A 15,030-nucleotide genomic window follows, 5' to 3' on the forward strand; every position below is an offset into this window, starting at 1 on the left:
GGTTTTGAAATGACCATAATTATTCTTTTGCTACTTGGAGAGTTACTTAAATTGCCAGGGCAAACACAACTTATTCTTTACTTTTGGTCCTCCCATAATATGGTGAGCATGGGATGAGGAAGGAGACACATATCTTCTACCTCAAATGCCTTTTCAGAATCTGCAATATCAAAATAAAAGTATGTCTCTGTCCATGACAATCTTTCACTGGGCTATTTTTTTCCAGTGTTAATTTTCTTTCTCTTCCTTCTCTACTTTTTTTTTTCTTCTTCATCCCTCAATTTCTTTCTTCCACAACTTATGTGGATACCTGGCTCAGAATTCTAGGGAAAGATTGAATAGCATTCACCAGAATCCCACTGTTAAATAAGAACAATAATAACACAACACTGGTGTCCTGGACTACAGAGAATGGGACCATGCCATAAGACTGCTTCCCTCCCTTCTAAATCATTTAATATTTAAGCTATAAAATTATGACTCCCACAGTTTTACTCTATGTACATCATCCACAGATTTTTAAGTACCCAGTATTAAATTTCTGTACAGAAATAAAATATTGACATTCTTTGGAAAATCCATCCATTCAATAACTTTCTCTCTAAAAAAATAAAAATAAAACCTGTAGTCCTATGTGTTTGGTAGTAATAAAAAAAAATCACTGTATAAATACAGTAAAGTTATAAAATTAAAAATGCTCGGGAGAAGAAAACATTTTCCTTCAGAATCTTAGAATTCCAAGCTGGACATTAAAACTGGAATTACCAGCTTAATTTTTGAAAAATTCAGACTGTTGCAAAGATCTTTTCTATTAAATAAACTTAAAGTTGAGTTCTAGTAGAGTTCTAGCTTGACAACTTTTAATATTGCACTGTAGTGAAAAATACATCTAGTTATAATAAATAAAAACATGAATTTATGGGGAATGAACAACTAGATATAGCTATCATTATCTAAGGGAGACGTTATGTGAAGAAATCCCACAGGGATAGAATGACTTTGTATTATTATATTAGTGTAGTTCATCATTTCAATTTGAACATACTCCCTCTGAGTGGAACTTACATTGTCTTGGGTTTCGGAGTAAACTTCTAAGCGTTTTTGAACTTTGGTCATAGAATATTTCCAGCAAACTCAATGTTCTCTGCCGATCCAAAAACCCTACCTAAACAGAAAGTTTGTAATTAGTTGTTACAGGAGATCTGAGATTTTTATGTAGATGGAATATGGCTTATTGAAACGTTCAACACCACCACCACCATCATGTAAATAAAAACAGCAATGTCAAAATCAGGAAAGCTATATTTTGTCTCCTTAGGCTTATACTCTACTTCTTCATTCTGTGGCATGTCAAAATGCCTTGCACTTAATAGATGCTTAACAAATAATTGTTACTGACATAATTGCTAAATCCAATGTACACTGTTCAGTTCTTATCTAATCTGACCCAAATCTGAAGCTTAGAACAGTTATCTGCTCCCTACTTATTTGTTTTCGGGGGTTTTTTTGTTTTGTTTTTTTCCGAAGTTAGAAGAGGGGAGGCAGTCAGATACACTCCCGCATGCGCCCGGCCAGGATCTACCCAGCATGCCCACCAGGGGGCAATGCTCTGCCCATCTGGGGCATTGCTTGTTTGCAACAGGAGTCATTATAGGGCCTGAGGCAGAGGCCGTGGAGCTGTCCTCAGCCCCCGGGCCAACTTTGCTCCAATAGAGCCTTGGCTGCAGGAGGGGAAGAGAGAGAGAGAGAGAGAGAGAGAGAGAGAGAAAGAGAGAGAGAAGCGAGAGGGGGAGGGGGAGGGTTTAAGAAGCAGATGGGCTCTTTTCCTGTGTGCCCTGACTAGGAATTTAACCTGGGACATCCACACACTGGGTCAATGCACTACCGCTGAGCCAACCGGCCAGGGCCCCAATTTACATTCTTACTATTCCTGAATAAAGATGTCATTTCTCCATACTCATCCAGTATTTGATATTGTTAGAATTTATCATTTCTTTCCAATCTATGGATAAAATATGTTATCCAATTATTTTAATTTGCATCTCTTTGATTATTAGTAATATTGAATATGGTTGTTTTGTATTGAGGTTTTCTCATCTATGAATGGCTTTTTCATATCCTTTTTCCTTTTTCAGTTGGGAAGAGTTATCAGCTTCTTATTAATTTGTAATTTTTTTGCTTTACAAAGATACTATTAGCATTACATTTTCACCAAGAATGTTTAAGAAAATATTTTTCCTCTAGCTCTACCAGCAATATGTATTATGATTTCAAAATACTTTTGCTTGCCTGACTGGTGGTGGCACAGTGGATAGAGTGTCAACCCAGAATGCTCAAGTCCCCACTTCAAAACCTCAGGGTTGCTGGCTTAAGTGCAGAATCATCAACATGATTCCAAGGTCACTGGCTTGAGCCCAAGGTCACTGACTTGAAGTCCAAGGTCACTGGCTTGAAGCCCAGGGTCACTGGCTTGAGCAAAGGGGTCCATGGCTCCATTTGAGCCCCCTGGTCAAGGCACATATGAGAAGCAATTAAAGTGAAGCAACTATGAGTTGATGCTGCTTATATCTCTCTCCTCTCTCTCTATCTCTCTCTTTATCTCTCAAATCAATAATAAATAAAGTTATTTTGCTCATCTGTTGAATATATAATGATTCTATGAATTGTGTGTTCATATCCTTTGACCAGTTTACTTTGGGGGCTTCTTGTATACTGTCCTACCACCAGAGAAAGGGGGGCATTTAGTTCTATGCCAGCCACAGTACTTACTGACTCTAACCATATAGAGTTTATCCTACTGAGTTATTTGGAAGTTTTATTTTGTTTATGCCCATGGTTTTTTGTTTATGACCATAGTTTTTCTTGTCCCCCAACTCCAGGTGTCTTCTTGGAGGTACACTGAGAGCTTTCACTGCCACCTTCTCTCCACACCTACTCCCCTTCACACACAGGTATTTGAGAACACTCATCACCTTTCCTCTAGCCAGAGGAGTGGGACTAACCTCAGGCCCCCCTACCCAGACTCCTCCTTCTACAGTGGTTACTCTCTCTCTTTAGAGTCATGTTGGATTCAGGCCTTCTCTATTGAGCTTGCAGTCTCTGAGCTAAACCCAGGGGGAAAAAGCATGAGCCCTGTTGTTCTTAAATTTCTCCTCAACTTCCTTAGAATTTCCTAGAGCAGTCAAGGCACAAATGAGAAAGCAGTCAATGAACAACTAAGATGTTGCAATGAAAAACTGATGATTGATGTTTCTCATCTCTCTCTGTTCCTGTTTTTCTGTCCCTATCTATCCCTCTCTCTGACTCTCTCTCTGTCTTTGTAAAAAAGAAAAAGAATAGAAAAGAGATTTAGAGACAAGTTGTATGCTGCAAAATACCATGCCATGCAAGGTGTGGTCTGTAAACTGGTACAAGTCTGCGATGAGAAAGATACAGAAATTGAAAATAGCATCTGAGCCTGACCAGGTTGTGGTGCGGTGGATAGAGCGTCAGCTTGGGATGCTGAGGACCCAGGTTCAAACCCCCCGAGGTCGCTGACTTGAGCATTGGCTCACCCAGCTTGAGTGCAGGCTCACTGGCTTGAGCAGGGGATCATGGACATCACCCCATGGTTGCTGGCTTGAGCCCAAAGGTCGCTGGCTTGATGCCCAAAGGTCACTGGCTTGAGCCAAAGGTCGCTGGCTTGAGCAAGGGATCACTGACTCAACTGGAGCCTCCCCCGCCCAGTCAAGGCACATATGAGAAAGCAATCAATGAATAACTAAAGTGCCACAACTACAAGTTGATGCTTCTCATCTCTCTCCCTTCTTGTCTGTCTTTCCCTGTCTGTCCCCCTCTCTCGCTAAAAAAGAAAAGAAAAGAAAGAAAGAAAATAGCATCTGAAAAATTTTGTAGCAATTTTAGACACTAACAGATATTAAGTCATATTTGAATCTGATAATAAAATATGTGGATTGTATTTTGTATGCTCCCCCCACAGTAATCCATTTTCACTGAGTATCAGTCCACAGCAGATTAGAAATTAAAAACATCACCATCAACAACAACCTAAAAACTGGTCCTTTACAATAATAATTTCAGAAGCATAGCTTTAGGGGTTTTACTCTACCTTCCCACGGTCACAATAGAGGAAGAGTTCAACAAACATCTGCCTTTTCATATCAGTTTTTATGACCTCCCGGAATTCATCCGCACAGTGGCAAAGATGCTTAAGGAGTTCCTCAAACATATCACTTTTAAAGTCTGCAATGTGTGAAGAGATGTACTGCAGGGAGAAAGAGAATAAATGATTGATTTAAAACCTTGCTCCAGATTTTCCCAAGGATTCAGTTAACATGCATTAAATTATGGGCGGCAATCCCCCCCCATGTCATTTGCTTGCCACTTAAATAAAGCTTTTCACGTTAGCGCTAGTCTACAGGCTGTGCAGCAGAGTGAGGTGATCAATATAGTCCCCCAAACCATACACCAGTGGCACTAAATATTTTTGGAGCAATTTCTCTCTAGATCACATCAGCACCATATAGGGCAGATTTTTTACCTTACTGTATGAAATAGCAGCAGTCATAGAATGTTGCCTGCAAATTATTAGCTCTAAAAATTGAATGCAGTTTTTCTTTTGATGTTGAGCATATAAGACCATCTGTTGTCCAAGACTGGCTACATTTAATTATTAGAGTATAAGGGATGGGGATTGTAGGTGGGGGTTTTGTTTTTGTTTTTGTCTTCTGATATTGCAATAAGGTATTCTTTATCTATGATTTTCTTTTTCTTTTGCAAGTTTAGAGTCTGAAACATCTATGATCCTGGGCTATTCTTCTGGATCCCTATTCAACAGATTCCTGGAGGTGGGGTTGCCAGCTTAAAAGGTAAATGCATCTGTATTTTCATAGGTTTTCATGTCAGGCTTGTACTCTTTTGTGCTCCCACCACTAAATGTCTAAGTGGCTATTTGTCCTCAGCCTCACCATTAGTGTGTATTGCCTCCCAGACTTCTGCTAATTTGATAAGTCAAAAACATTACATTCTTGGTCCACACCTGATTATAATATCTCATGAGACAGGGAAATGGATCAAGATCTGGAAGAGTTTCTAGTGGACTTCTCTTGAGGTTTTAGCCCAATTCAGTCAATGATTTCCTTCTCTGCCCCAAGCACAGCAGTATCCAAATTTGTACTGAATAAACCATACTTCCTTAGCCATAAATCATTGGATTAGAGGAGGATACTTAAGGTAAGCAAAGCCATTCAGCATTTCTCTACTGAGGATTGGGAATTAGGAGTGGGGAATGGCCATTTGGTCTCTGAGGGAAGCTGGATGCATAAATGTAAATTTAAGAATTGGTGGGTGGGCCCTGCCTGGTTGGCTCAGTGGTAGAGCTTTGGCCCGGCGTGTGGAAGTCCTGGGTTCGATTCCCGGCCAGGGCACACAGGAGTGGAGCCTATCTGCTTCTCCACCCTTCTCTCTCTCCTTTCTCTCTATTTCTCTCTTCCCTTCCCACAGCCAAGGCTCCATTGAAGCAAAGTTGGTCTGGGTGCTGAGGATGGCTCCGTAGCCTCCACCTCAGGTGCTAGGATGGCTCCTGTTGCAACAGAGCAACGGCCTGGATGGGCAGAGCATCACCCCCTGGTGGGCGTCCGGGTGGATCCTAGTCGGGTGCATGCAAGAGTCTGTCTGTCTGCCTCCCTGACTGTCACCTAATAAAAAAGAAAGAAAGAAAAATATCTAATTAATTAATTAAATCAGAGAAAGCTGAGAAACAGACTCCTGCATGCACTCGACCAGGATCCAACCAGCAAGCCCCCTATTGGGCAATGCCCATCTGGTCCGCTGCTTTGTTGCTCGACAACTGAGCTATTTTAGCTTCTGAGGCAAGTCCATGGAGCCATCCACAGTGCTCAGGGCCAACTTGCTTGAATCAATCTAGCTGAGAGAGAGAGAGAGAGACAGACAGACAGACAGACAGAAGGGAGAGAGGGAGGGATGGAGAAGCAGATGGTCACCTCACCTGTGTGCCCTGACCAGGAATCAAACCTGGGACATCTACACATCAGGCCAATACTCTACCACTGAACCAACTAATTAGGGCCTCCATATTGCTTCTTGATTGGCATTTTCACTTGCAATTTTTTTCACCTATGGATGGAATGAACATTACTACGGGCGCTTAGAATATGCTGTTGCACAGAGGAATGCTAAAAAAGAGTAAGGTATGTAAATTTGTGATTTCCACATTAGGTGGCTGCCCAGACTCTCTAAGGTACACATTAGGTGGGTACCTTAGAGAGAACCCTGATTACAAGTGCCATTTTAACAACCGGTTCACTAAACTCAACAAAAAATTCATTATCAGTTCTGCCGAACCAGTGCAAACCAGCTGAATCCCACCACAGGCTTTATATAACAAACTATCTCTGTCTTGTGCCATAGAAGGAATCGTGCAGCCTTGAGCTACCTGCAGCATCATTGCGTCTTCCCATCACCATTCCAGTGGGACAACTACACATAAAACTATATGGAGAGTTTTATTCTTTTTTTTTTTTCTTCATTTTTCCAAAGCTGGAAACGGGGAGGCAGTCAGACAGACTCCCGCATGTGTCCGACCGGGATCCACCCGGCATGCCCACCAGGGGGCGATGCTTTGCCCTTCTGGGGCATCGCTCTGTTGTGTCCAGAGCCATTCTAGTGCCTGAGGCAGAGGCCACAGAGCCATCCCCAGCGCCCGGGCCATCTTTGCTCCAATGAAGCCTCGCTGTGGGAGGGGAAGAGAGAGACAGAGAGGAAGGAGAGGGGGAGGGGTGGAGAAGCAGATGGGTGCCTCTCCTGTGTGCCCTGGCCGGGAATCGAACCTGGGGCTTCTGCACACCAGGCAGACGCTCTACCACTGAGCCAACCGGCCAGGGCCGAGAATTTTATTCTATGATATGTATTCACCCATTCTCAATTCATTTGCTTGTATTTATGTAATCGCAAGACAAAAAAAAAATCTAAATGTTTGTTATAGGTAACTGGGAATGCTGATCACTAATGACAATCTGAGTCAATATTCTAGAGCCTAGAGTGAGTAGAACTGATAAGAAAACCACACACGGGAATGTAAAGTAGTACAACCATTATGGAAGAAAGTATGGTGGTTCCTCAAAAAACTGAAAATAGAACTACCTTATGACCCAGCAATCCCTCTACTGGGTATATATCCCAAAAACTCAGAAACATTGATACGTAAAGACACATGCAGCCCCATGTTTATTGCAGCATTGTTCACAGTGGCCAGGACATGGAAACAACCAAAAAGCCCATCAATAGATGACTGGATAAAGAAGATGTGGCACATATACACTATGGAATACTACTCAGCCATAAGAAATGATGACATCGGAACATTTACAGCAAAATGGTGGGATCTTGATAACATGATACGAAGCGAAATAAGTAAGTCAGAAAAAAACAGGAACTGTATTATTCCATACGTAGGTGGGAAATAATAGTGAAACTAAGACATTGATAAGAGTGTGGTGGTTACGGGGGGGAGGGGGGAATGGGAGAGGGATAGGGGGTGGGGAGGGGCACAAAGAAAACAAGATAGAAGGTGACAGAGGACAATCTGACTTTGGGTGGTGGGTATGCAACATAATTGAACGACAAGATAACCTGGACTTGTTATCTTTGAATATATGTATCCTGATTTATTGATGTCACCCCATTAAAAAAATAAAATTATTAAAAAAAAAAAAAGAAAAGAAAACCACACACTCCTAGAGAATAACCCTTTTAAAGGATTCGCTCTTCTCTGAGAAAGCTGTACTTTGTGTTACTTTGGAGGCACGAGTTTAGGGGATTAACTGTGAACCCATATCAGCAAAGAATATAACCCACCCCAGAGACAACTGATAGTATCAGTGGAAAAGGAAGTGTGTCAGTTTCTGGAGCCTCCAGAGGGGGGGGAAGAGGAGCTGCATTGATAAGAGATCAGCCTCCCTCAGTTCCTTATTCTGGGGTCTTTGGGGGCTCTCCTTTACCCGAGATCATCCTTACCCCTTACTCTATGAATAGTTGTCATACTAAAGGTCTTTCTTATATGTAATCATCACCAATGGCTTAGAGATAGTTTCCTTTCTCTGGTAGTGTATGGTGATTCCATCTTTTTCAGGTAGCATTTTTCCCACAAAAATAGCCACTCTAATTAAAAATTCTATTTCAGGCACATTGAAACCAAGGACCCCACCCACTATATAAAATATTATTCCTACTTGGAAAATGGGTTCCAAGTTCCAAACAATCAGTCAATTTGCAGAAACGTTTTTTTTGAGAGGGGCATATAGGCTTTTGTAGGACTGTCATTTAAAAATATGGACACCTGCCCTGGCTGGGTTTCTCAATGGATAGAGCATCATCCCGGCACACTGAGGTCATGGCTTGGATCTCCAGTCAGGGCACATGTGAGAGACAACCAATGAGTACACAACTAGATGGAACAACGAGTTGATGGTTCTCTTTCTCTCTCTCTCTCTCCCCTTCTCCTTTCTCTCCCATCCTCTCTCTCTCAAATCAATCAAAAATTTTAAAAATAAAAATTAAATTAAAAATTAAAAAAAATTATGGACACTTGAACAACTCCAGGTAACCTTTACCTTAAGACATACCAAGAAAAATTTAGACATGCTTCTCTTAAAGCATATTACTAGGAAATTCTTTTTATTTTTTAAAGAGATTGTTTATTGATTTTACAGAAAGAGGAGAGGGCAAGGGGAGTGAGAAGTATCAACTCATAGTTGCCTCACTTCAGTTGTTCATTGGTTCTTTGTTTTATGTGCCTTGACCAGGCAAGCCCAGGGTTTTGAACCTGCTACCTCAGCATTCCAGGTCGATGATCTATGCACACGCTAGACTTAACTAGGAAATTCTTTACAAAAACAAAGGGAGGCTCTAGCTGGTTAGCTCAGTCAGAGAGTCATACAGAAATACTAAGGTTGTGGGTTCAATTCCTGGTCAGGGCACATATAGAAAGTGACCAATGAATACACAGCTAAATGGAACAACAAATGAATGCTTCCCTTTTACTCTCTCCCCCTTCCTCTATCACTCTAAAATCAATAAATTAAAAAACAGGGGTCTGTAAGGCTCAAAAAGTTCAGGAAATTAAAAAAGAGCCCTAAAAAGTTAACTAAGCCTGACCTGTGGTGGCGCAGTGGATAAAGTGTCAACCTGGAAACGCTGAGGTTGCCGGTTCAAAACCCTGGGCTTGCCTGGTCAAGGCACATATGGGAGTTGATGCTTTCTGCTCCTCCCCCCTTCTCTCTCTCTCTCTCTCTCTCCCCTCTCTATAATGAATAAATAAAATATTTTTAAAAAAGTTTACTAAATTTCTTTTTTTAATTTTTATTGATTTTAATTTATTGTGTTTACATAGATTCAAGTGTCCCACTGAATATATCTCCCCCACTCCCATGTTCCCCTCGACATCCCCTTTGCCCCCTCCCCCCAATGTCTTCCTCCCTTCCCTCCAGGATTTGCTTTCCTGCTCTCTATAATGCTGTGTTATATATATATAATTTCACCAATCTCTTTTCCTTCTCTGATCCCATCTTCTCCTCCCCTTTCCCTCTGACTGCTTTCCCTCTGGTCCCTTTGATCCCGCCTCTGCCTCTATTCCGCTCCTCAGTTCACATTGTTCATTAGATTTCTCAAATGAGTGAGGTCATATGATATTTTTCTTTCTCTGCCTGGCTTATTTCACTTAGCATAATAGTTTCCAGGTCCATCCATGTTGTCACAAAAGGTAAGATTTCCTTCTTTTTCATGGCCACGTAGTATTGTGTATATGTACCACTGCTTTTTAATCCACTCGTCCACTGATGGACACTTGGGCTGTTTCCAGATCTTGGCTATTGTAAACAATGCTGCAATAAACACAGGGGTGCATTTTTTCTTTTGAATCAGTGATTTGATATTCTTAGGATATATTCCTAAAAGTGGGATGGCTGGGTCAAAATGCAGTTCCATTTTTAATTTTTTGAGGAATCTCCATACTGTTTTCCACAGTGGCTGCACCAGTCTGCATTCCCACCAGCAGTGCAGGAGGGTTCCCTTTTCTCCACATCCTCGCCAGCACTTATTATGTGTTGTTTTGTTAATGAGCGCCATTTTGACAGGTGTGAGGTGGTATCTCATTGTGGTTTTAATTTGCATTTCTCTAATGATTGGTATGTTGAACATTTTTTCTTCTGCCTATTGGCCATCTGTATGTCCTCTTTGGAGAAATGTCTATTCATTTCTTTTGCCCATTTTTTTATCGGATTGTGTATCTTCCTGGTGTTGAGTTTTACAAGTTCTTTATAAATTTTGGTTATTAACCCCTTATCAGACTTATTGTCGAATATGTTCTCCCATTGTGTGGTTTGTCTTTTTATTTTGTTCATATTGTCTTTAGCTGTGCAAAAGCTTTTTAGTTTAATATACTTCCATTTGTTCATCCTGTCCTTTATTTCACTTGCCCGTGGAGATAAATCGGCAAATATATATATTGCTGCAAGAGATGTTGGAGAGCTTATTGCCTATGTTTTCTTCCAAGATGATCATGGTTTCACGACTTACATTTAAGTCTTTTATCCATTTCGAGTTTATTTTTGTGAATGGTGTAAGTTGGTGGTCTAGCTTCATTTTTTTGCAGGTAGCTGTCCAATTTTTCCAACACCATTTGTTGAAGAGGCTGTCTTTACTCCATTGTATGCTCTTACCTCCTTTGTCAAATATCAGTTGTCCATAATGGTGTGGATGTATTTCTGGGTTCTCTGTTCTGTTCCATTGTTCTACATGCCTGTTCTTATGCCAGTACCAAGCTGTGTTGAGTACAGGGCCTTGTAGTATAACTTGGTATTAGGAAGTGTGATACCACCCACGTTATTCTTCTTTTTCAAGATTGCTGAGGCTATTTGTGTTCTTTTATGGTTCTGTATAAATTTTTGGAATATTTTTCTATATCCATTGGTATTTTAATAGGAATTGCATTGAATTTATAAATTACTTTGGATAATATAGACATTTTAATGTTTATTCTTTCTATCCATAAACACAGTATATGCTTCCACTTGTTTGTATCTTCCTTGATTTCTTTTATCAATGTTTTACAATTTTCCAAGTACAAGTCTTTAACATTCTTGGTTAAATTTACTTCTAGGAACTTTATTTTGTTTTGTTGAAATGATGAAGGGGATTGTTTTCTTAATTTCTCTTTCAGACAGTTCATTTTGGTTTAATTAAATTTCTTATAACCAAATTAGTGATGTTTAGATAAAATAATTATACCTGAAATGGTTATCTGTTTAATAAACAATGAACCAAACAGATAGTGAAATGAAAGGGTAGGTCCTCTGTAGGATAGAAAACTAGGAACTTCAGGACTGATCTGCTTATGAGTGCCTACTTATTCCTGGCCTCAACACAAGGTAATGCAGTTAATTTTGTATTGGGATCCCACTGAAATCTAAGACTTCCAATCCTTTTCAAACTTGTACAAGGAGCATAATATCTACTTGAACAACTCAATACCAATGTTCAAATGATACAAATCAGAAGTTTTGCCTCTTGGAATGAGTTGTTTATTGGGAACGAGAATGTTCTGAGAATTTTTTTTTTTTTTTTTTTTTTTTAACAGAGGCAGAGATAGACAGGGACAGACAGACAGGAACAGAGAGAGATGAGAAGCATCAATCATCAGTTTCTCGTTGCGCGTTGCGACTTCTTAGTTGTTCATTGATTGCTTTCTCACATGTGCCTTGACCGTGGGCCTTCAGCAGACCGAGTAACCCCTTGCTGGAGCCAGCGACCTTGGGTCCAAGCTGGCGAGCTCTTTTTTTTTTTTTTTTTTTTTTTTTTCTGGCGAGCTCTTTGCTCAAGCCAGATGAGCCCATGCGCGACCTCGGAGTCTCGAACCTGGGTACTTCCGCATCCCAGTCTGACGCTCTATCCACTGCGCCACCGCCTGGTCAGGCTGTTCTGAGAATTTAAAACAAGCCTGACACTCTCCCAAAATGTATTTCTTATGTGCCTACATATTCAAGTTATAAAACAAAACAAATATCTCAAAGAAACCAATACACTATATATTTTAAATTGTTTCTGTCAATATATAAATGTTTAAAGCAATGATCTGAAGGTTCTTTTTAAAGTAAGGAGACACAAGTTATGGCAGGTGAAAGAAATTTAAAACTCATGAGCACCAGATGAGTTTCCTGAAAACTGCCCCCCTGAAGTCTCATTTTCTTTCACTGTGCATCCTTTGGCAATGATGAATATAATAATTTATAATGTTCTGCACCTGTCATCACTGTGTAATTGTCTTTTTGTGTTGTGTGTTCTTAATTTGCTTATATTTTGATCCTTCCATTCCTTGGGTCTTATTCCAGTTCCATCCAGCATGTGTATGTATGTATGCATGCATGAATACGCATGCACACACACACAGACACAAATGCCTGCATATACCCACAGGCACACTCCCCTACAACAATGCATTATTTGGTCCTTAATGGTAAGAAATACAACTTCTAAATTTCACATTTTTCCTAGCATAGAGAGTAAATATTCTGTATATACTTAATAACCAAGAGACTAGAAATAAATATTCTAAAATAGTTACTTTTGGCCTTCATTTACTAGAATAAAGCAAATGAACAGTGAGAGAGAAGTTATAGCCAGCAGAAACATCACCACTGCCTGACTAGGCGGTGGCGCAGTGGATAGAGCGTTGAACTGGGATGGAGAGGACCCAGGTTTGAAACCCCAATGTCGCTGGGTTGAGTGTGGGCTCACCAGCTTGAGCGCGAGGCCACTGGTTTGAGCATGGGATCATAGACATGACTCAATGGTCACTGGCTTAAGCCCAAAGGTCACTTGGCTTGAGCAGAGGGACACTCGCTCTGCTGTATCCCCCCAGTCAAGGCACATATGAGAAAGCAATCAATGAACAACTAAGGTGCTGCAACGAAGAACTGATGCTTCTCATTTCTCTCCCTTCCTGTCTGTTCCTGTCTGTCTCTCCCTGTCACCAAAAAAACAAACAAAAAACACATCACTTGTTCATGTATCCATCAGAAAAGAGATAACACTAGAAAAGCAATATGCATATAGAGTCATCTGTGACAATTTGTATCCATTTGTCTTTCTCTACATTAATAATTACTCAATGACTTTGTTTTCTCCAAACATGTTCCATCTTGAGTATTAATTACAATGCAGATTATAAACTATCAAGGGAGCAATTGCATGGCATAGTTTTTCCACTAGGTGGCATCTGTGTGTAATATCTTGACTTATAGCCTGACATTTCATTTTCTTCCAGTTTCATTAAAAGAGTTCTGACAAAATAGCCATAAAGCAAGTCTCTTTAAAAGAAAGTATCCTAAAAGGCCCTGGCCGGTTGGCTTAGTGGTAAAGCGTCGGCCTGGTGTACAGGAGTCCCGGGTTCAATTCCCGGCCAGGGCACACAGAAGAGCCCATCTGCTTCTCCACCCCTCCCCCTCTCTTTCTTCTCTGTCTCTCTTTTCCCCTTCCGCAGCCAAGGCTCCATTGGAGCAAAGTTGGCCTGGGCGCTGAGGATGGCTCTATTGCCTCTGCCTCAGGCGCTAGAATGGCTCTGGTAACAACAGAGCAACGCCTCAGATGGGCCCACACTCAACCCAGCGACATTGGGGTTTCAAACCTGGGTCCTCTCCATCCCAGTTCAACGCTCTATCCACTGCGCCACCGCCTAGTCAGGCAGTGGTGATGTTTCTGCTGGCTATAACTTCTCTCTCACTGTTCATTTGCTTTATTCTAGTAAATGAAGGCCAAAAGTAACTATTTTAGAATATTTATTTCTAGTCTCTTGGTTATTAAGTATATACAGAATATTTACTCTCTATGCTAGGAAAAATGTGAAATTTAGAAGTTGTATTTCTTACCATTAAGGACCAAATAATGCATTGTTGTAGGGGAGTGTGCCTGTGGGTATATGCAGGCATTTGTGTCTGTGTGTGTGTGCATGCGTATTCATGCATGCATACATACATACACATGCTGGATGGAACTGGAATAAGACCCAAGGAATGGAAGGATCAAAATATAAGCAAATTAAGAACACACAACACAAAAAGACAATTACACAGTGATGACAGGTGCAGAACATTATAAATTATTATATTCATCATTGCCAAAGGATGCACAGTGAAAGAAAATGAGACTTCAGGGGGGCAGTTTTCAGGAAACTCATCTGGTGCTCATGAGTTTTAAATTTCTTTCACAGGAGCATCGCCTCCTGTTGGGCATGCCAGGTGGATCCCAGTCAGGCACATGAGGGAGTCTGTCTTGACTGCCTCCCCGTTTCCAACTTCAGAAAAATACAAAAAAAAAAAAGGAAGTATCCTAAATATTACTTCTGTGTCATATATCATATAAGGTGGCTCAATAATTTATTGATTACATCATTAAAATTTTTTTGTAAATATTTCTATACAAGAAATACATTCTTGATTTCTAACTGATGTCACAGCTCTTCTCTATAATGGAAGTGCCTGAATATGTGCTGTTTGCATTTCAGGAAGAGAAGTTGGAAAATGTCAGGAAAACTATTATTAATAGCCCAATTTACCCATTAAAACAAAATTATGTATATAGGTAAATAGATATCCACAAAGGAATTATATTGAATGCTAATGAATTTGTATCAAGTATTCTTAAAAATAACTTCACCTTTACCCATTTTCTCCTTTAATTGTATGGATATACATACATGCATACATATACACATATTACATATGGACATATACATATATGTATTCAATATAATATGTATATGTATATATTTGTTGAATTAAGTAAAATGAATGAAAGGGATAAAAAGTAAAACTGGCATCACACTTCAATATCAGAAAACAAACAATGTCTATATTGCTTTGGTGTAAAAAAAATGTGACTCAGTTACAGTCTACTCATTCAAGGTATAATTTTAGAAGCAATATGCAGACATTTTCAACATAAAAGAACTATGGTATC

The 15,030-nt window shown here is 40.2% G+C and overlaps 1 protein-coding gene across 1 annotated transcript in view; it reads right to left on the reverse strand.

Moving 5' to 3' along the window:
* The window catches only part of EFCAB5 (EF-hand calcium binding domain 5), a 129,798-nt gene that overhangs the window by 43,650 nt on the left and 71,118 nt on the right, over nucleotides 1–15,030 (reverse strand). The window contains exons 9-10 of the mRNA XM_066258326.1: nucleotides 4,109–4,264; nucleotides 1,066–1,165 (exon numbers count right to left, since the gene is read on the reverse strand). Coding sequence (XP_066114423.1) covers nucleotides 1,066–1,165; nucleotides 4,109–4,264 — 256 coding nt within the window. The remainder of the gene's footprint in view (nucleotides 1–1,065; nucleotides 1,166–4,108; nucleotides 4,265–15,030) is intronic.

This window comes from Saccopteryx bilineata, chromosome 2, assembly GCF_036850765.1.
Source record: "Saccopteryx bilineata isolate mSacBil1 chromosome 2, mSacBil1_pri_phased_curated, whole genome shotgun sequence".
NCBI classification, from domain to species: Eukaryota; Metazoa; Chordata; class Mammalia; order Chiroptera; family Emballonuridae; genus Saccopteryx; species Saccopteryx bilineata.